The sequence below is a fragment of the Eschscholzia californica genome, unplaced genomic scaffold, assembly GCF_041429995.1.
Source record: "Eschscholzia californica isolate CP2 unplaced genomic scaffold, dmEscCali1.0.p SCAF_5, whole genome shotgun sequence".
NCBI classification, from domain to species: Eukaryota; Viridiplantae; Streptophyta; class Magnoliopsida; order Ranunculales; family Papaveraceae; genus Eschscholzia; species Eschscholzia californica.
In genome coordinates, this window is record NW_028238472.1 from 37,239,675 (window position 1) to 37,262,144 (window position 22,470).

General features: G+C 35.3%; 2 protein-coding genes and 1 long non-coding RNA gene across 4 annotated transcripts; 2 read left to right on the forward strand and 1 right to left on the reverse strand.

Moving 5' to 3' along the window:
- Positions 1-520: 520 nt before the first annotated feature.
- Positions 521-2,878, reverse strand: LOC147538954 (uncharacterized). Its single transcript, XR_015225844.1, has 2 exons — positions 2,318-2,878; positions 521-1,453 (listed from the first exon to the last, which is right to left on the reverse strand). It is a non-coding gene; the product is annotated as an uncharacterized LOC147538954 (long non-coding RNA).
- A 6,471-nt stretch (positions 2,879-9,349) lies between these two features.
- LOC147538955 (pentatricopeptide repeat-containing protein At2g30780-like) lies at positions 9,350-12,890 on the forward strand. Of its 2 annotated transcripts, none has more exons than XM_086644271.1 (3): positions 9,350-9,792; positions 10,900-11,992; positions 12,418-12,890. In XM_086644271.1, exons 1-2 carry the CDS (start codon positions 9,520-9,522, stop codon positions 11,902-11,904), a joined length of 1,278 nt encoding a protein of 425 aa, XP_086500397.1. In that variant the 5' UTR covers positions 9,350-9,519; the 3' UTR covers positions 11,905-11,992; positions 12,418-12,890. The 2 variants fall into 2 exon arrangements, with proteins under 2 accessions (XP_086500397.1, XP_086500398.1); XM_086644272.1 differs by having other exon boundaries at positions 9,412-9,792; positions 12,426-12,890.
- Positions 12,891-13,795: 905 nt separating this feature from the next.
- LOC147538956 (ras-related protein Rab7-like) lies at positions 13,796-20,631 on the forward strand. Its single transcript, XM_086643533.1, has 7 exons — positions 13,796-14,049; positions 14,202-14,228; positions 14,370-14,469; positions 17,830-17,976; positions 18,062-18,142; positions 18,294-18,439; positions 20,372-20,631. The coding sequence occupies exons 1-7, from the start codon at positions 13,997-13,999 to the stop codon at positions 20,436-20,438; spliced, it is 621 nt and encodes a 206-aa protein (XP_086499659.1). The 5' UTR covers positions 13,796-13,996; the 3' UTR covers positions 20,439-20,631.
- The last annotated feature ends 1,839 nt before the right edge of the window (positions 20,632-22,470 follow it).

The window sequence follows — 22,470 nt, forward strand, 5'->3', positions numbered from 1 at the left end:
TTTTTCTGCAAACATGTTGTGCAAACGTGTTTGCAAAAATCTGTTGTGCAAACGTGTTTGCAAAAATCTGCTGTGCAAACGTGTTTGCAAAAATCTGCTGTGCAAACGTGTTTGCAAAAATCTGCTGTGCAAACGTGTTTGCAAAAATCTGCTGTGCAAACGTGTTTGCAAAAATCTGCTCTGCAAACGTGTTTGCAAAAATCTGCTCTGCAAACGTGTTTGCAAAAATCTGTTCTGCAAACGTGTGTTTGCATAATGTAAACTGCAAACTGTGTTTGCATGATGTATATTGCAAACATGATTTGCAAGTTTCGCATAATATAATCTTGAGTTGCATATCTTGCAAATTTGATTTGCATATCGAGAAGCTCGAAGAAGTCGAAGACAGTACTTTAGATTTGTAAGAAACTTTCATCAAATTTTTTTCTCTTGTGATCTTTTCGTTCTGCATTCATTTGATATGTGATCGATTCATTGATTTAGTTGATATGTAATATTGTTTATGTTTAAAAAGTGGATATTAGACGAAGAAGAATTAAAGACTTCATTAACAAGATTTGGAGATGAACAAGAATTGAGAAGATAAAAAAAGAAAAAGAAATGAAGTCCCAAAATCAGGTTCTTCAACTCCACAACAATGAAGCAGTAAAGTTAGAAAATTAGGTATTCATTCCCCAATCTACAATGACCTTCACATCCACCCATCTTTCTTCCCTGTGAAGATGATGAAGAATCACTAAGGCAGAGAATTTATGCTTACAAAGGGAACACAGGGTAGTAAGTTACTGCTAGATATGTCACAATCGAAGTTAGAATACATTACTGTCATAAATGTCTTCTGCCTGCAGAGATCGACTAGAGCCTCCATTAAAACCTCGTGTTGTTGATAAGAGTCATCCCCATGCTTGCTTTGTGTAAGCCTCGAAATTATAGATGAGAAAAAGGCTTCAAGCAGTAGTTTTAGCTCTGCTCGCAAATGGAGATATAGGTTCAAGATAATGTTGGAGACCACTGACAGAATTAGGGGGCTCATCGACAAGCCAAACTGCATTAAGTTGGGAAATAGGTCTTCTTGTATCAAAACAAAAAACTCCGGATAACTGCTTATAATGGGTTCCCCTAATTCAATAGCAGAATTTATCAATTCCAAGGCAAAGAGTGGGACATCGTCATCAAATTCCGTCCAGTTCAACCTAGGGCTCATTTCAATCTGCTCACCACCATTCGAAAGGGAACATAAAAATTGAAAAATCTCGATCACACAGGCCACATCATATGGTTCCTTCTAAGAATTTGGAATGTCACTTGCTGCCTGCTCATTGTTATCATTCCCAACCAGAGTATCATCTACCAAGCTCTCAATAGAACCTGTTGGTACAGAAGCATTTTCCGGAACCCCGTTTACACTATCCTGTTGTTTAACTCCAATTGTATTATCCTTTTCAAGCCCGACCTGCATACAAAGACTTCTGACTAAAACTCCACAACAACAAACACTTTTAACAGTGCTTAAACCCTCAGTATATGATGATTTAATCTAAAACTTTCTTGCATATGCCATAAAATCCCTGTAGATTATGAATTATCTTTTTGAAAATTTTACATGGTCTAAACAATTCTTTGTCAGAACATGTATTTGAACTCTTAATTCTTGGAAGGTCAAAAGTAGTTTAACCAAAAAATAGCACATCGCTAACCTTCACAACTGTCCCGATTTTCCAAGATATGTTGTCCTACACTTCTACAAGGTCACCGACTACAATCAATTGCATCATTAGAGGCGGGCAATGCCTGATGTTCTTCCTAAGAAATCTTTCTATAGTTGCAATGTCTGTACCACTGGAACACCATTCATATTTACATCTTAAATGTTCCCATTACTCGAATTTATCAACGATAATCCGTGGACTAACCAGAAATTGATCAAGACGGAACCAATAAAACTCAAAACATTCGCCACACATCCGAGGGCCGACCTTTTCAAAGTGATAGTTGCTCACAAAAATTGACGTGGTACTCAAATGCAAATATACGACTGGAAGACCAAAAAATCATATGACTTGTTTCTTCGTCAACAAATGATGAAAAAATTGAAATAGATTTTCTGTCTTCCATCTTCAAATCTCTCATCTAATTTTTATGGTTGTTTTATTCTTTACCAAGAATGGTATAGAAAATTTGAACTCAAAATTCATTGAAGAGAGGAATTCACTTAACATCTACCATGCACTAGTAGTGCTAATTTTGACGAAAAAGTCTTCGAATTGATGAAGAAGCTACTACTATCAATATAATTAAAGAAAAGTTGGAATTCTACCTTATATCATATTGTTCCAAAGAACCAAATCGGGTTTCGGAATTTCTTCGAACACTTCCCTTGCATCTAAAATACCAGACCACAATTAGAATACAAATTGATCAAACCACTTCCAACATGAGAGTTTTGATGAAATTCAGTTTCAATAATGCGAAGTGGCAGCAATTTATACGCTTCCCTAGTTGTATTATTAACATAAGATTTGAATTTTGCCAAATTGAGTCTTCTTGCATACAATTAACATCACCAATTGAACCTTCTTCCATGAGTTTCAGCAACACCTTTAACACCAGCAACACCTAGGGCAACTAGTGAGTATTCCCGTGAAAATCCAAACCCAAAATTATCTCCGACAATTATAATGGAGAATATGGATTTGAATTTACCAAATTCGTTGGAAGGAATATTGATTAAATCGTAAGAACACCAGACTTCGACACCAATGGTTGTCCTCTCATGCACGCATGTCTAACAGAAGAAGAACCCTAATTATCTCAGACAATCATCCTTGTTTATCTGAGCTTCGAATCTGCACAGAGAAGAACAAAAGAAGAACCCTAGTTTCTGGAGAGAGAAAGAGAACTCTAATTTCGGGTTTACACGGTTTAATTTTTGTAGCCAAGGGTATTTTCGAGATAAAAAAAGTGTAAATTGACCTCATTAGTAATTATCTATATTATTTTAAGCTTTATATATTATTAACCATAATATTTTGTCAACTTTTAGACAATACAAAAAAATACAGGTTCTTTTAGTCATTATAGCTAATATTTTGACCCAAACAACCATTTTCTAAAGAAAGTATTTCGAATCAGAGAAGGAAAGAAAGAAAGTTGCGGGAATGAAAGAGCCGAGATTAGAAAAAGAGAGAATCATAAGAGGATTTTAAAATCAGAAAGAAAAGAAGGAAAGAAAGAGAGTTGTGGGAATGATAGAAACCGAGAAGGAAATAGAGGAATGAAAATGGAAGACTTTTAGACAGAGAGATTTCGGATTTGATTATCCTTCTCTCCTTCTATATAGTAAATGGCAGAAACAGGAGCAGGACATCTCACCACGGCTAAGAATAAGAAAAAGAGTTAGAGAGAGAAACAGAGATCATCATCCACTCAATCATCATCATCATCTATTGTTCTGTCTGAAATTACTTCTTAGTGAGAGAGAGAAATTACAGAGAGAAAGAGAGAGAGAGATTAATGTATTGAGTGGGAGTTATTTATCATCACTTTTCGGTTTAAAATAAAAACAGAAAGCTATCTTAATTTTTTCATTCTTTTTGTGTATCTCTTTTAGTGAGAGAGAGATTAACAGAGATTATAGTGAGAGAAAGAGGTTAAGAGAAAAAGAAATAGAAAGTTAGAAAGAGAAAACAGTGGGGAAGACGAGAAAATAGATGGGAAAACTATTTTCCCACAGAGAATGCAATTCCGAGAAGATGAGAAAATCGTTTTCTATCGGGAGTGTGTTTGGCTGCTAGTGGAAAATCAGAAGGAAACCAATTCCAGCGAAGAAAAAGTCTGTTTTCTCTTCTCTCTCTTTACTTTATTTTCTATTTTTTTTTATGTAATGTCTATGAGTGACTAATCTTGTATCTAGGATTTTAGATGAAGTTATTCATAATTAATTTTATCGATATGATTTGTTAATAATTTTATTGCTTTTCATGATAAAATCTTCCGGGTTTTTCGACCATTCATGGACTAGAATTTGAGTTATACAAAGAATTTTTTGATTGATCAAAGTAAATCGTCGTTAGAATTGTTAGGAGGACGGATTCGAAAACCCTAGGTTCCCTTTTTCTGAATATCAACTTATTTGTTTTTTTTCAAAGTTTATGTGTTATTTTTATTTGAACCAAGATTACCATCAATTCAATTTTAAAATCACAATAGTTTTAAGGTTAGTATTTGAGTTTGACTTAGTCTCTGAGGAACGAACCGGTCTTACCGGAATTTACAACTTGACACCCGTGCACTTGCGGGTGTAGACCTATTTAGGAAACTTTCTAGGCCCATTAGTAGAGAATTATTAGTTTTTGCAGTTAATTCACATTTTTAGGAGACTTGGATTTTAGTATTTTATTTATTTAGAAGTTGTTAATTCTATTTTGATTAGGTTTAGGAAACTTATTACTATATAAAGGGGACCTAATAGTTGTTAATTGAATTCAGTTTAATCAATAAAATTTAGTATTTTAGTTAATTTTTTTTAGTTTCGGTTCTATAGTCTTTAGATGAAGATCTAAGGGTTTGCTGAGTTTTCCGTTGCGTCAGTTAACATCAAGAGCGAGGTTTCTCCTGGTTCAACGACAGAAGGCAAGTTTAAAAACACAACCTTTGACGGTGATCGGAGTATCAATGCAGCATGATTAGCAATAGATAGAATGCATCATCGATTAGACCAACTCGTGGAGAGGCTTATCAAGCATGTGAATGTGAATGCAAACCTTAGGCCGTCAACCATTAGCAGAGAACGTGCTGACGGATTCGCCCACAACCAAGTTGTTAATGGATATGTTAAAAGAGAACATGTTAAGAGATTCGCCCTCAACCAAATTGTTAGTGGATATTGTAACAGGGAATGTGTTGAGGAATTTGCCCACAACCAACCTGTTACTAGATAGAAAAAAACACAAGTAGTATAAAATTCTGAGGTAATATCTAATTCTGATGCGTCTTTAGGTGTGGATGAAAATAGTAATACTATTTCAAACAAGGATATTCGTATGGAATATGATGTTATTTCAATCATTCAAGAAACAAAAACTGACATCATTGTGATTACGGAAAAGACTAACATCATCAGGCCACAAGATGAGGGATTTGAATCATTCAAGAAACAAAAACTGGCATCATTGTGATTACGATAGTAACTTATTGGACTCGAAGTGTTTCTAAAGTATACATTCGTCATATTTGTTTTTTTATAGTTTTTGAGTTTTTATTTCTTTAGTTATTGAGGATAAATATTTCTTATATAGATTTTTTTACGGTGTTAGGTTTTGGAGCAGATTTAGTGACTACGGTTATGATCGTTGTGTTTGGATGTTATGAAACATAAACGAGTATAACCTAGTTGTGACGACATTGATAATATTCATATTATCATGTGGTTGTAAAACGCAACGAACTTTCAAGATAATGAAATACATACATAAAATTTTTCCATTGCACATACAAATGAACATATTAATTTTATGACAGTTGGTACAATTTTTTCTTTCTTAGAGTTAATATCAATTTTGTAACAGATGGAAGACGAGTTTCGAATTCAGAGTTGACACATAGTGATTTACTTTTAATGATAGGACACTGAAAGCATTTCATATGTTGTTCATAATTAAATAACTTAATTGACTTGCTTCATTTGCTAAACTTACCCCATCATAGATTACAGTTTCTAACGTAATCTCATATTTTTTTTAAAAACGCAACGAACTTTCAAGATAATGAAATACATACATAAAATTTTTCCATTGCACATACAAATAAACATGTTAATTTTATGACAGTTGGTACAATTTTTTCTTTCTTAGAGTTAATATCAATTTTGTAACAGATGGAAGACGAGTTTCGAATTCAGAGTTGACAAATAGTGATTTACTTTTAATGATAGGACATTGAAAGCATTTCATATGTTGTTCATAATTAAATAACTTAATTGACCTGCTTCATTTGCTAAACTTACCCCATCATAGATTACAATTTCTAACGTAATCTCATATTTTTTTTAATGATGATTACTGGTTAAGCGAGTGTGAAGTGGGTGGTTTTGTGGTGGTATTTAATTATTCTTAGATGTATTTAGGGTATCTTTTCTTCTGTGGATTGTTCATATGCTAGGTAAGATTAAACAAGTATGTGGTTGTTATTAATTTTTTATCTTTGTATCTAGCATGATTGATAATTGTAGAGAGAGTTTCTTTTGAGAGACTTTAGTTGTATTAAGGGTCTCTTCTCTTCCTTTGGATTGTACAAAATGCCAAGTTAAGATTTTATCATATGAGTTTTACAAATAATTGTATAGTAGGAGTTTAGGATTTAGCAACATATTGTAAGCCTACACAGTTAGCTCAGATGAATTCAATCATTCTGGCACACTCTTTTGTTAATTACGTAGGTTTGTCGAAGTTCAATAAAAGAATAAAGAGAAAAGCGTGCAGTCAAGAAGTGATAATGAACATGCACGATGTCATCTTCTATGTTTTGTTTTTTCCATTAGTCCATTAAGGTGCTTCTAACACAATATAAACTGCAACTGAGGTGCTGTTTGTTTTTACAAAATTTCAGATCTGAAATCTGAATTGAGATCCAATTCAGATTTCAGATGTTTGTTTTTTTATTTGACAAAATCTGAAATATTGGCTGACTGAACTAGACATCTGAATTGACTGAATTTTCACACAGTTATTTCAGACTTTAAAACAAGTCTGAAAAATAAATCCAGCTGCTGAAAAGTAGCAAATGACAAATATAACCCCGCAAAACTCGAAAATTACTCTATCCTCATCTTCTTCATTTCACCACCACCACTGCAACCACTAACACCACCACGCCACCACTGGACCACCACCAACCACAACACCAACACCAACCACACCACAGATCACAACAAAGAAACCAAGACCACACAGTGAAGGTCTCAACCACACCCTAACCACCACCACAACACACCATCAGGACAGCATGATGGGCTTTATGAACCCTCGCCCTGCACCACCACCAGCACATGAAGGGGTCGTTTACCCTCACCAGATCTGGTGAGGTTTAACTTATTTGAAACCCCGTGAGATCCGACGACTATCTAGCTTTCGTTTATCTTCGGCTAGAGAGAGAGAGAGCAAAAACAAATACTATACCATTCCATCATCAATGGGGCGGTACCAATCGTTTTGATGAACTAGGGTTTTGGTGTTAGTCGGTTTTGGTATTAGTCGATTGATGAACTAGGGTTTTGGTATTAGTCGGTTTTGGTATTAGTCGATTGATGAACTAGGGTTTTTGTGGCTGCTTGTGAAAGATGACATGAGAGAGAAGGAGAAAGTGAAGTAGGGTTTTGGTGAACCCGGTTGGGAAAGAAAACAAGAGAGAGAAGGAGAAAGTCAAAAAAGATAAAGTGAAGATAGGGTTTCCTCTTTTTTTTTTCCTTTAAATATAATTGGGGGTATAAAAGTAATTTTCTTAATTAAGATATTATGATTCAGATATGGAAAAACAAACATCTTACTTGCTAATTAATTCAACCAATTCAGATTCAGCCAATTCTTTTCAGCCAATTCAGATTCAGCTAACTCAGATTCAGACATTTAAAAAAAACAAACAACACCTGAGTCTCAAATTTACGAGATAGTTTTTCTGCATCTTGAAAATGTATATTTTCTTTACATTCATGTGGTCAATTTTAGAAAACTGATGTATAATCTTTTATATATATATATATATTTCAATCTTAAAGGTTCACCCACATAGTGGAAGAAAAAAAGATCAACAAAGAAAAAGAGATACGTAACTATAATATGATAAGTATAAAAATCCTAGAATAACGAATGTAACAGTTTTCAATCTCTCTTCAGTTTGTTGCTTGTGTGGGTGAGAGACCCTTGATCAGTTACTTATGCGTTGAGAGAAGAGATGCACATACGATGAAGTCACATTTTCTGAAGCGGACTCTGTATACTTTTTTTTTATTAATTGTCTCTTCAATAGAGAGTTTTTCAATTTTTGAACCTAACTGAATTTAGTTGTAAAATATGTATCGACCTATATCTACAACGAAAACCATTGTCTTCTTAAGACAAGTAAAGGTTGGTCGTTCTAATTGTGGAAGTATCACAAAAAAAACTTTTGATTTCACAAGGCCACGGCTTTGGGGAATAAAGAAAATTCTCCGGGGAATAAAATCTAAGGGAGCATATTTACTTTTAACCCAAAAATTTACAAAGTTGTATCTTGCCCCTAATCTTCATCTTCATCTTCCATTAAGTTTATCTTCTTCTTCTCTCTAAAAACCCTAATTCAAGAAACTCAATAATAGTACTACAAATCAAAATTCCTAATAAATCAAGAGAAGAAGATTGAGGGATTAGGGTTACAAATTGAGTTTTAGAAGTAATATTCACACACCTTCAAAAATCCAATTAGTTTGAAACCTAAAAGTAATGTTATATCAAAATTGGGTGAGTTGATTAACAATGATTTAGTATCCATTCCAACACGAATTTGATGGAAGAAGAACCCCGTTGGTCTTTAAATTCCTCAATCTTCTTCTCTTGATTTATTCGGAATTCTGATTTGTAGTACTACTATTAGGTTTTTTGGATTAGGGTTTTTAGAGTGAAGAAGAAGAAGATAAACTTAGTGAAAGATGAAGATTAGGGGGGAAGATACAACTTTGTAAATTTTCGGTCTAAAATGTAAATATGCTCCTTTAGTATTTATTCTCCGGAGAATTTTCTTTATTCCCCAAAGCCGCGACCTTTCACAATACTATTACTACAAACTGCAATGCATCAACTAAAGAGCCACTTTTCATTAAATATAATTTTCTTTTTAAATCAAGATATTGGTTTTTGCAAAGAGAAAACATGGAAGAAGGACTCTTTGTTGGTCTTTCAAAGTACTTAAATCATTAGGATGGATGTCGGGAGTAATTTCAACAATTAATAGACACATGAGTGTTGTAGCCTAATGGTTATGCGTAGTCTCTTGTAAGAGGAGGTCTTTGATTGATCGAATCAATCACATGTTAGTGCGTACACATGCAATTGTATAATATGATCAATTTCACGTGCCGAAGACACAGGTTATATCTAGTCCTTTATTAAAAAATAGTATTTGTCTCAGTCAGCTTTTTTACTTTGTGTTTTATTATATAGATATACACAATGTCCATTAGTGTCATCGAGTAACAAGAAGACATTATTGAATGGGTTATGTCGCGTAAATATTATCGAATCGGACGGGATGTCTGCTAGCACTTTAAAAACCGAGCCCGATCCGTTTATTTCACCGGTTCGATAGGTCTGAAACCCATCTCCGGATTTCGGGTGCCCGCAGGTTCTATCGGACTCGGGTGTACATGACGGATTTCGAGTTCACGAATGAATTCTCCCAGCCGGGACAGCCCTACCTTATTTCACCCTTTCCTTTGAGCCCCCAACTCCCCCGTCACTCCATACTCTTCAGTACTTAGCAGCTAAATCAATGGCGTTAGCTCATAGGGTTTTATCCTTCACGAAAAGCGTTTCATCATCAAGCCGTCAATTTGGGTTATCCCCCTTTAAATCCCACTCTACAATTTCTCAAAAGTCACCCATTTTGAATCCTCTATTGATTAGATTGATTCAAGAATCGAATTCAACCATCAAAACTACGTTGGATTCAGAGGAGCATTCCTTACTTCTCAAAGCTAATATTTCTTCTTGGGAATATCTTGTTTCATCACTCATGTCTTCTTCACCTGAGAAAGCTCAATTGGTAATGTTTCAAACTTTCATGGCTTCTCTTTGCTTTAAAATTTCAGTTTATGAGCTTGTAATCGACTTGGTATGAGAATTTGAGAGATTATTGAAATCCCAACAAACTTTGTGATCCATTTGAAAAAGAACAAATTTTGTGGTTCTAATTTTCCATTAAAAGTAAAGGTAGGTAGATAGTGTGAGAATAGTCCCACATGGGAAAAGGGCTATCTAGCAACCAAAAGTATAATGTCTAGGTCCTCTCCACTCATTGCCAAAATTGGTTTTTAGTTGGATCATCACAAACTTATCAGATAAAAGACACAATTTGGTAATTGAGATTGAGTGAAATGGTATTAGTATCATAATTGACAATATGGGGCGGAATCGTGAATGTTCTAAGCTTATGTTAAATCTTCTAGAGTTATAGGGAGAGTATGATATAGAAACTAGCTCAATCATTCCTCAAGATGTTATGATTCATAGAATCAGCGTGTTTCTAGTTCTATAAGAATATTATGTCTTCTTTTTATGATTATAATTAGTATATTACTAAATGTATAGTATTTAACTTGTGTGTATTTGTTAAGGTTTCCGATTTTGTGTCTATTGAAAGTTTTATTCGGAATCAAAGGTCATAATCTTGTGTTGGAATAATGTATATCAACCTTTTTTCTTTTAGTATTATTCCTCTATCAAAGAATGTTATTTTGATACTCAAACGCTTTTATTTTAATGCTATCGATAAAGCAAAAGTTTCCCTGTCATAATATCGAGCTTTACATATTCACCTACCATTGCTTTTATTACATTTCGAAGTTCTTATTCATACAAGTAAGAATACTTCTACTTAACTTTCTAAGAGCCATTTGTATTGTTATAGGTTATACTACATCTAAAACTTTGTTGAACAAAACTATCTAGCTTGATGAGAGGTGGTTTTCTTGATTCGTTCTTTATTCCTCCGCACACAAAAAGCAGGTTTCATTCACTAGATTGTAGAACTTGTAAAAGCCGATAATAGGTTCCAGGCGGCAGTGCGTCGTATAAAAAACTTGAAAAAATAATTGGGTTACTTTTTCTTAGTTCTAAACTTTGGGTTATGCTTATCCGTTTTTTCCACCAGGTCTTGGAGTGGAAGTTAGGAAAGTTACTTAAAGATAATGAGAGGGACCAAAATCATTTTTCGGATCTGATTTCTCTTTGTGGGAACGTCAAAAACGTTTCCTTCGCATTACAAGTCTTTACCTCAATGGAAACACATGGAGTCAGACCTACTTCAGCTATTTTTAACTCTCTCATTAATACTTGCTTAGCTTCAGGTAATATTATCACAGCTCTTAGCTTATTTGAGATAATGGAACGATCAAAGGACTTTAAACCCAACTCAGCAACTTATAATGCTTTCATCTCCGCATACTCAAAATTAGGAGATGGTAAAGCCATGCGAGCTTGGTTTTCGGCTAGTAAAGAATGTGGATTTTCTCCTAATGTTCAAATATTTGAATCCCTAATTGGATGGTCTATCAGATCAAAGGAATTTGATATTGCTAATGAATTTTACGAAGAAATGGTGTCACTAGAGATCACCCCCAGTTTACCAATATTAGAGTATATACTCGAGGGACTATGTAAACAGAAGAAACTTAGCAAAATTCAGCAATTTTTGAAGTTTATGATTGATGGAGGATGGAATTTGAACAAGACTATGACTGAAAACATTCTTCAATTGTATTCTCAGATGGGTAAAGTGGTAGAATTGGAGGAATTACTACTTATTTTGATGAATTCTAATCAGGATCGATTAGTCTTATCATATCTGCACTGTGGAATAATAAGAATGTATGCATTGGCCGACAGATTAGATGATCTAGAGTACTCTATAGGGAGAATGTTGAAGCAAGGACTTTCTTTTACGTGTCCTACTGATATTGAGCAAGTAATCTGTTCGTACTTTCGTAGAGCTGCTTATGATAGGCTAGAGTTATTCCTTAAACGGATAGAAGACTCTCACAAGTTCACCAGATCAACTTACAATTTATTGGTTGCTGGGTATAGAAGAGCCGGAGCAGGTTTATCTGACAAACTAGACTCGTTGATGACAAAGATGAAGTCTGCTGGATTTTTGTAGCTCCACGATGACATTGTAAGGTCGAGCTTGAGTGTTTCCTTCTTGACCTGAAGTGCTTTCAAAAGTTGTGTTTTTCTTAGTGTTCCTGGTAAGTTTTTCTTCCCTGGTTGTCTGAATCTATTGTGTGTGTCTGACTTGTTGGGGGTTAGGGAGCAGTTGAGCACAATAGTTTCATGTCATTTCAGACGATGGCCTCTTAATTCAGGCTTATTTTTAGTGTGACTTAAACGGACCTAAAATCAACCTGCCAGACAAACAAGTCAATTTCAATCTTGAGCCTCATTTCGTATCTGATTTTGAAGAAAAACTGACAAACCACAAACAAATAAATAATCCTGGGATCTCTTATTAAAAAAAAATATACCACTGGATTTCTCGCGGGGTCGGCCACTCACTCCGCGAACTGCATGCCAGCTTGGTTGAGGAAGACCATATTTTGGTAAAGAAGCTGAGTTGATTTATTTGGTTTTCTTGAGGGATATCAATGTTTTTCTTACTATTTTTTTTCTGCAGAGAAATAGAAGAAGCACTAATAAAGGAAAAAAACAGTAGGTAGCCGAAAGAGGTCATAAGAAGCAGAGCAAAGAGAACTTTCTCATCACAAAAAGGGAAGAACGAGAAAACTTCGAAGTGGCCCTACCTGCTAAATTTTGTTCTTGGCTTTGTTTTCACCAATTACAATTTACACAGAGAACAGAAAGAAGAAGAATGAGAAAAACAGGAATCACCAACCAAAGCTACTGCCTGAGGTCTTGTATTCTCTATTTGTGAGAATCACTTCAGTTTAACAAAAATTTGTTTGCTTTGTGAATCTTGATTTCAAAAGGTTTTGGAGTCAAGACAGTTTGTATACCTTTTTTTGTTGTTGAAAATGTTTTTGATACTGGAAAATATATCTGAATTACTTTTGTATGTGAAACATGAGCTTTTTGTGTCCTTTAAATTTTGAGTTAGATCTTAAATCAAGCCTGCATCTCCATTCAAAAGTTTTTAGCTATAAAATATTCCTCAATTTGAAAATTATATATCTTTTAAGATCTCATTTTGCTAAGCATATAAGAATTGATGTGGTTCCCACTTTAACACTTTTTGATGAGTCATCCTTGGAGATCCTAAACAAATAATAAGAGCATCTCTAATGCCTCAAACATTAAAATTTAGCCTGTCATATAAGATTTTCTAGAGTTATTTTAACCATCTCCAATGCAAGCTTCAACTTCAATATCTAAATTGGCCCTCAAAATCACATATTTCTGTTAGTCAAATTTTTCTTTCATTTTTTTAGCCCTATTTCAAAGGTCTTACCCCCTACATATCTCTCTTTCATGATCGCCTGAATATCATTGGTGATCTTTGCCAGCAATGACCGTCCGACCATTGACGACGACTTAAAAAAAAAAATCAATTTCTTCCCTCTTCCTCTTACAACCAAACATACTGGTTCTCTCTTATTCTTCTTCTCTCTCTCTCTGGAACTCCATTGGATGGGGTTTCGATTTTTAAAAATCCATCAATGAAGTTTTTTGTTCCCCCATTGAAGAACATAAAAAAGATGAAAAGAGGGGAAGGGGCGGGGAATCTCTTGTTGTTTTTCAAATGAAGATAAGGAGAAGAAGAAGATCTTTTTTTTCTACTATTGCTAGCAATTTTCGGTCGATCGTCTCCGACGACAATCACCAAAGAGTCATCGATTAAGAAATAGGGAGGATAGGGAGGGAAATACTTTTCAAGTAGGGGCAAAAATGAAATAAAAATTTAACGGCTAAGTTAGACTAACAGAAATATGATTGGGGGGGGGGGGGGGCAAATTGAATGCTGGCCAAATACGGGGGCCTGATTTTCTTGTTGGTCACAAATAGGTGGTCAAATTGGAATTAACCCAAATAACAACAACAACAACAAAACAAAGAGTGAGATTCCTTTGGGTCCGTTAATATTCAGTTTTCTTTCAAACCTCCCGAACGGAAAAAGCTCCACCTTCGAACCGAAGGAGAAACTCTCTCTCTGTCTCTCTCTTCCTCCCTAGAATTGATTTCTTGGGGTGAAACCTTTGATTGTTGCAGAGAGATTTAGGGAGACAATATACTTCATCATGGCATCTCGTAGGCGGATGCTTCTGAAAGTCGTTATCCTCGGTGATAGTGGGTGAGTTTTTCTCAAGTTTGTCATGTTTCTAACCTTTTTTTTCTCCTCATCTTTTCTTATTATTTGATTGAGGTTTCCTATAACCTAATTTCAATTTTCTGAAACATTGAAAATGATTCTGAATTTTGATTCATTTTATGATCTTTCAATAGGGTCGGGAAGACGTCTTTGATGAATCAGTATCCTCCAATCTCTCTCTCTATATATATCTAGAATGTTGTTGTATATCTAAAATGATCACTTTGTGTTACAAAAATTTGGGTATTTATGGATATGCATTATGATGTTCAATTTGATTAGCCTTAACATGTGTTTTTTAGATATGTGAATCGTAAATTTAGTAATCAGTATAAAGCAACAATAGGAGCTGATTTCTTAACAAAAGAAGTTCAATTTGAAGATAGGCTTTTTACATTGCAGGTGAGTTATGAGCTTCCAAATCATTGCATTTATCATTTTTAACCTTTTCTTGGTTTGTATGAAATTCAAGATTGACTTTGTTAATAGATTGATTTAAATGGTTACAGTTTGGAAATTTTTCTTTGAACACCTTTTTATCATGTGGGACTATTCTCACCCGCATTCTTTAAGCCTTAGAGCAAATCCAATGTTGAGGCTCGGACTCCCAATTTTGGGAGCCCTTGAATTCTATAAGCCCCTGAATTTTCTCAACTCCAATGTCGGGCTCCCAACAGGAGCTCCCAAACCCAAATTACGTACGTGTGTGATGTACGTGCGTGGAGTTTTTTATTTCAATTTTTAACTATGAATTATTAGTTTTAAATATAAAAATTAAATTTGATATTATTTAAGAGAGAGAAAGAATATTGAAAAAAAATATAGAGATAAAATGTTAAAAGAATTTTTTTTTAAAAAAAAGAAAAAAAAAAGAAGATTTAAATAATTTAAAAAATAAATAAATAATAAAAGTAAAATTAGGGTAAAATGGGGTGGGTTACTGTTGGGAGTCCCCAACTAGCTGAGTAGATTATAGAGATATTTGGAGTTCTGTTTTTTATTTTTAACTTATGGCTAGTTACTTGCTTTTTATGTGTGGAAGACATGTGGAAGCAAGGGTAGTAATAGGTGGTTATGTCAATTGTCATGTGTGAAGTAAGGTAGTTTTTTTTGTTGAAAGCAAATACATTAACTTAAGAGTCTTTTACAATATTCAAAATAAAAACAAACATAAGGTAAACAAAGTACAACGACATAAAACCGAAAAGAGGAATTGCACAAAAAAGCTTCGTTTAGTGATGCTTCCTTCATTCTGTAGCTTATAAGCCCTACAGCTCTTCAAGAGGATGATATGGCAATTGGTCTTGAGAGTCTTTCCGATTAATTGAAAGATGAAACTAGTACCTGTTCTTCTGGTTGGTTGAATGATGAAACTTTTACCTAACTTCCTGTAACATTGAAGATGGATTAAACAAGCACCTACAGTTCCAATAAGAAACAACGGTGTCTGCAAGATGGAATCAAAAGATGATTCCGAGGTATCCCGCCAGTATTCTCCAGTGTGAAGTAAGGTAGTTAACTAGTTATTCTCATATCCATAAAGAATTGTATTTTGTAGGAAAAAAAAAAGAGATAAGTGTTGAACTTTGACAGTCTATGAGTGATTCCTAAATTTAAATGATTCCAAGAAACTGTTCTTGGTGTGAAGCCATTGGTGTTATTATGTAATTTGTATGCTTTTGTTATAATAAACGAAGATGTTTGTTGTTGCCCAAGTTATTTTATACCCTTTACTTTTCTCTTATCCAATAATCAGGCAAGATTTTCTAATTTCTTTTTCTTTCCCATAAATCCCAGGTATTTTACCCACTATCTTAACTTATTTTCCTTGATCTAGTTGCTAAACCCCACTTGTTAGTGACCTATCTGTCTAACCTAAACATCCAAGACAATCTTATGTGCTTCCTTTTGGGTTAGTATTGATCCATAGACGGATAGACCTGTATTGTTTAGTAACTTAAGAGACATTATTGTAGGATTGTAGTACGCTCCGAATGATGTATAATATGTTAGTGATACCTCAAAGGCTTATGGAAATCAGCATTTTTTTTATTTTTAATTGCTCATGTTAATGTCTGATTGATCTTGGATATGCATAACATGTCCCTCTAGACTGTCCTACATCACTTTTAACCTATCACATGTGGGTCGAGCTCTGATACCATAGTAAATTTGTTGTCATCCAACTTAAAAATCAATTAACAATGAGTGGAGAGGATCTAGGCAATATGTTATTCGCTATTAGATCACCCTTTACCTATGTGAGACTATTCTCATTATGTGGCACGGGTACATCAAGAAGGTAGAAGAAGCTCATAAACCGCCATGTGACAACATTACAGATTCCATGAAGGCCCTGAACAACGAATCTTAGAGGCTATTATAGTAAACCATAAAGGCCACCAAGACCTACCTTTAGCTCACTTATACATATATACCTAATGCCTATAAATTACATGTGATAGATTTTGAAGGTAAACTACGCACCAAGATTGGAACCCTAGACCTTTTGGTTCTTAGAGGGGATGCATAACCATTGGGAGACCTGCCCATGTTTTCAGTGGTTTTGTTTTTGTTATTATCGATGTAGTTGATACCGTAATATGAATCATTTATTGCCTCATGTGACTATATGCAAGAACATGTCATTTGTATCTGATATAGCAGCTGAGATATCTGATATATTGCTGAAATATCACACATATATAGTGTAGCCCCCTGGCAGATATGAAGAAAATTCAGTATCCTATACTTAGGTTGTTATATATGTAAAAAATGTACCTCCTTGGATTCTCTGATAGCAAGACTGTAAATAAGCTGTAGGGGAAATCTCTTGGTTGAAAAGATGAGTTTCAAATGCATTCAGTCTTTGGGTGCCTCCAGCCCTCCACCAGGTCATAAAACGATGTGGGGATTTGTTCTCCATGTGATTATTTGGTCGTATTTGACAACTTAATCATTTTATTTGAAGTATTCATTTCTTTTAATTTGTACATACGTTTTCAGACAAACCTAAAAATCTCTTTGGCTTCCATGTAATTCATTTCTTATAGGTTAGCATACTAAATTTTGTGTCCAGAATCTCAGATTATATCAAGACATGCAAGTTTAGTAACTTTTTCCAAGTATTTCCTATCCTAACAATTGAAAACCAGATAAACCCCCCTTTTGTACTTGACTCACATATACACCTTTTTTCTTTCATAATAACCCCACATGTCCACCTTATTGACCATCCACTTTGAGATTTAAAACTCGAAAGTTCGAGTCTGGCATAATAGTTTCTTTCTTCTTTAAAATAATTTTTACAAATTACTTGGAGGTCTCTTGTCATGGTGTCATCTACTATTAACTTGAATAGAATAACAGAGTGACTCTCAAAACAGTGTTTGTTTCTCAATTGAGGGAAACTGATCACTCGCACAGATTGTATAGGTTACTGAAGTAGAACCAAAGGGGAGGTACTCTATTTCAGTTAGAATGAATTTTCTGCCACTTAAAAACGTCATACTGTTCTTTTTTTTGTGCATAGGTTCCCTTCTGTATCTACTAATATGCCTTTCAGAACTGGGTCTAGTGCCCTTCATTAGAAAAAGATTTGAGAATACTTCCCATATTAGAGGAAAGTTTTAATTGGATCTGATGATATGGGTTCATAGCCATGATTCAAATAACTTCGATAGATTTTTTTTCCTTTTCTTTAATAGTAAATCAAATTAATTTTTTGTTTATTCAACTCGTAACACATCTTCGAATGCTCAGATATGGGATACGGCTGGGCAGGAAAGGTTTCAAAGTCTTGGTGTCGCATTTTACCGTGGTGCTGATTGTTGTGTTCTCGTGTATGATGTGAATGTCATGAAATCATTTGAAAACCTCAACAATTGGCGGGAGGAGTTTCTGATTCAGGTAACATCAACCATTTTATATGCATTAATCGTTTGAGAATGAGAGATTAAATAATTATAAGCTTAGGTTTATGCTTCTGCTTCAGGCTAGTCCATCAGACCCTGAAAACTTCCCATTCGTGGTGCTGGGTAACAAGATAGATGTCGATGGAGGCAATGGCCGGGTGGTAAGATTACTCGTCCGTTCTCTTTCTACTTATTCCATTCAGATACAGAAATATAGCGGATTCCACCCGTTTTTGTTTTAACAAGCGATATTGTTTAATGATGGTTCTTTCTACAACTTTTATTAATTATAGTTCTTCCTTTCAATCCAAGGTATCCGAGAAGAAGGCAAAAGCGTGGTGTGCTTCTAAAGGTAACATCCCTTACTTCGAAACATCTGCAAAAGAAGGTTTCAATGTAGAAGCTGCTTTTCAATGTATAGCCAAAAATGCTCTCAAGAACGAACCGGAAGAAGAAATGTAAGGCTCTAGTATTTTCTTTCGCTTCAGTTATCTTAGATACTATCTTCAAAATTGAGAAAATACTTTGAACTTCTTATAATCCATTTGTAGATTGTAGTTCTATTGAGGTGGCAATCACCCCGTCTGGGTGCCCATTGCTACTTAGGTCTATGGGCTGTCTGGGACGAGTAAAACTACGCTACTGCCCATACTCCATGGCAGATCTGTATAGACTGATCTGGTTGCGAGCCCATGGGCTAAAATCCTAGCCTCATGCTAATGCCTCTAAATGAGCTGTTCTGAACTCAATTGATTCCAAATGTTGTTGAAGACTATAAGTTACTCGAGCACGATTGTTACTCAGTAATATTTATGTATGTATGTATGTATACACACACACACACGTATATATATATATATATATATATATATATATATATATATTACAAATTTACATATTTATGTATATAACAAGGGATATAGGTTGATGTAGAGGTGGGAATTCTGCCCGAAAGCCCGAAACCCGGTCCGAAACGCCCGAGTCCGACGGAAGAACGTTCAGCCCGAAGCCCGACATGGGTAGTGAACGCCCGGCCCGCCTATAGCTGATGGGCGGGCTTGGGCTTCACCCCAAAAAGTCTTACCCGTTCACATAGCCCGAACAATGGGCCCGGTATTACTACCCATACTAGAAGTCCGTTATTAAACCTATACACAGGCACCCCCAGGCCCAAGTTTTCAATATAAAGTGGTCAACCTTCTCCAAACCCTAGTTGTTTTTAGGCTTAACTTCCACCGCCAAGATTAAGTGGCACCTGAGGGAGGGAGAAAGAGAACGAGAGAGAGAGAGAGAGAGAGAGAGAGAGAGAGAGAGAGAGAGAGAGAGAGAGAGAGAGAGAGAGAGAGAGAGAGAGAGAGAGAGAAATCCCACAATCATTCTTTACATCCTTCAGTTGTTACTCTTCTCTCTCTCTCTCTCTACCTTATCTCGTTTTGATGGAAAATAAGGCATAAGAAATCTACATGGAAGAAGAAGATCTCACTGATGTTCATACCTCACTTGGTTTTTTTTGGAATCATCAGACAAAAGTAGAGAGAGAAAAGAAGATGGCATCATACTTGATAGATCTGTTATGTATATATTGGTTAGGTCTGGGTTTATTGTATTTGTGTTCTTAAATATGTATTTTTCTTTCTCTATATTTATATCTTGTTGAAGAATTATTTATGTTCTTTTGTTAAATTTTTTTCTTCATCTTTCCTGAATCGGTTGTTTACTTGTGCTAGACCCTAGGATTAAGTTGTTTTCTTCATACTTGTTTAAGAAAATTCTCTTTCCTGTATTTATATTTTGTTGAAGAAATTTTTATTATTTTTGTTATGAGTGCACCCGAAACCCGGCCCGCCCGTAGCCCGAACTACCCGCCACGGGTTAGTGCACATGGCGGGCTTTGTGCAAGAGATTTAAAATTTTACCCGGCCCGAGCCCGCCCATTTAATTCAATGGACATTGAGTAGAGTAGCCCGAAACGCCCGAGCCCGGAAGATTAGTGCCCATGGGCGCCCGAGCCCGGCCCGTTTCCCACCCCTAGGTTGATGGGAGTTGGGACGTTTGTCCCAGTCAGCTCTGCGCTTCTCTATAAGGAGATTTTTCCTAGCTATGGGTAGATCGAATTAGTTTTGTTAACGGGAAGTCTATTTTGATATATGGAAGTATTCCTATCACCAGTGTGGCTTAGCAGATTTACACATCGTTTTGATAAACTCTGGCGCTTTTGGTTACAACGAGTTTACCCTTCACATACATAAGAAACTCGATGGCATCTTCTGGCCCCTAGGGGTAGGAAAAAGAGCTATACTAGATTCCTAGTATCTATGTCTGTGTTAGGAGTCGTCAACAAAAAAGATAATCATGTTAGGAACTTGACACTTTCTTCTTTGATTATGAAGGTACCTTCCTGATACCATTGATGTTGCGGGAAACCAACAACAAAGATCTTCAGGCTGCGAATGTTAGAAGCATTATAAATTTGGCGGTAACCATGTATCAATATTGGATGGAAAAGAAAAATTATCTCTTATTCATTGCTTATTAATAAACAAGAGAGTTATCAAGCTAATACTTTTACTACTTTTCCTTTGTATTTACTTTTCACTATGAAATTTCTTCAACTATCCTATATTTGGAAGCAATTTATTCTGTTTAAACCTTTGGTTTTGTTCATCTGTCACTGTGATGCACTAATGCTATTCTGAGAAACGCCGTTAACTCTTAACCTTGGGCGATTCGTATATTATGTGATCTAAACTCTGAGCAAGGTATAGGTGGTGTTGGTTTTTTTTCTTGAGTCCGTCATCTGAGTCCGTTGTGTTTTAGTCAGAGACGCAATAGTTTACGTTTGATTCCTAGAGACAAAAAGAACCAGTCTGAGTAATGGCATTCTGACAAGCATGCGACTGAGTTAGAAATCCAAAAGAAAAAAACAATACATATCAAATATGGCTCGATGTTTATATAAATTATACATGTTTTCTATTAGAATTTTGTACAAGTATCTTATGTTTGTTCGTGTCTGTTAACGTATGGATTCTAGAATTGCGTTATTGGATGATGAAGATATGTCTGGCAAATAGTGGAACTATTAATTTCATATTTCGAAGTAAAAAAGTATCTTTCTTTGAAAGTAGTGAAGGTTGACGGTATTACTATCATTGGTTCATTTAGTATTATTGAGGGCACTGGTAGAGCTATAATAATATTACAATGTGATACAAATAGATCTTTGAAGAATCTGTTCAATTTTAAAGATGTAAGTATTATCATCTTAAGACTAGGATGAAAATACTGAAGAATATTTATATATTACTTCAACTGCTGGGCGCGAGAAGCAGAATCTAGAGAGACTGAAATTTCTCTCTTCTGGGTTGTATATTACGAAGATAAAAAACAGTTGAATTTTGTAATGTTGTAAACCAGAAGTTTGACGATCCAAATGTGACAACAATTTGGCATGACCACTTGGGACACCCAGAATCTACAATGATGAATAGAGTAGCCCAAAATTCTTACAGACGCCCATATAGAACCACAAGAATACGTTAAGCAAGAATTTTGCTTGTACGCGTTACTTTTCAGGAGTTTAACAAAATTTTATATTGAATCTCTTAAATTTTTAAAAAAAATCCAAGGAGACAGACATATGTGGTCTTATTGACTCATCATGTGGACCATTTAATATTTTATGATATTGATAGGGGTGCTTCTAAAGGCACCGGGCCAAAAGGCTGTTAGCATCCGAAAATTTTATTGACTCGGGTCAATAGCCATTGACCCGAGTTCTCTATAAGCACCGGTTTTTAATGTGGGTGACACTCACCTTCATTTGCTTCTTCCATCTTCTTCTTCCAAAATAAAAAGAATATCAATTAATTTTTTTTCCAAAACAAAAATCATGTGTGTTCATCTAGATAGTGTAAGTAAAAAAAATTCATTTTTTCTTATTTACTTTATATTCCTGTTAGTAAATACACAAAATTGAAAAGAATGGGTCCACTCTCTTCTTCCTTCTTCACCAAATTTCATCCACAAAATAAACTCATTTTCTCTCCTCTAGTCCTCTTCCTTCTCATGTTCATCTTCATTCCCTTCTATATCCCCTTTGTAAATGTAGAAGAAAGATTGCAAGATATAGAAAGGTAGAGAGAGAGATGAGAATAAGGGTTTTTAGAGAGAGATAAGGGTTTTTAGAGAGAGAAAGATGAAGAAAACCTTGCGAGAAGTAGCAGAGGAGCTGGTCATGATCGAGTTCACGAGAAAGAGAGTGAGGATTGGGATGTTTTTTAAGCCCCGGATCAGCTGATCCGTTTGGCCCTCTTAGGTCCCGGATCAGCTGATCCGTTTGGTCCTCTTAGGTCCCGGATCAGCTGATCCGTTTGGTCCTCCTAAGTCCCGGATCAGCTGATCCGTTTGGTCCTCCTAGGTCCCGGATCAGCTGATCCGTTTTGTCCTCTTAGGTCCCGGATCACCTGATCCGTTTGGTCCTCTTAAG

What these genes read in the sequence shown, in the direction of transcription:
- LOC147538955 (XM_086644271.1), top strand. Translation starts at nt 9,520, where the DNA reads ATGGCGTTAGCTCATAGGGTTTTATCCTTCACGAAAAGCGTTTCATCA. An exon ending in CACCTGAGAAAGCTCAATTG is followed by an intron (nt 9,793 to 10,899) that starts GTAATGTTTCAA and finishes TTTTTCCACCAG; the next exon opens with GTCTTGGAGTGGAAGTTAGG.
- LOC147538956 (XM_086643533.1), top strand. Translation starts at nt 13,997, where the DNA reads ATGGCATCTCGTAGGCGGATGCTTCTGAAAGTCGTTATCCTCGGTGAT. An exon ending in GTTATCCTCGGTGATAGTGG is followed by an intron (nt 14,050 to 14,201) that starts GTGAGTTTTTCT and finishes ATCTTTCAATAG; the next exon opens with GGTCGGGAAGACGTCTTTGA. An exon ending in AAGACGTCTTTGATGAATCA is followed by an intron (nt 14,229 to 14,369) that starts GTATCCTCCAAT and finishes TGTGTTTTTTAG; the next exon opens with ATATGTGAATCGTAAATTTA.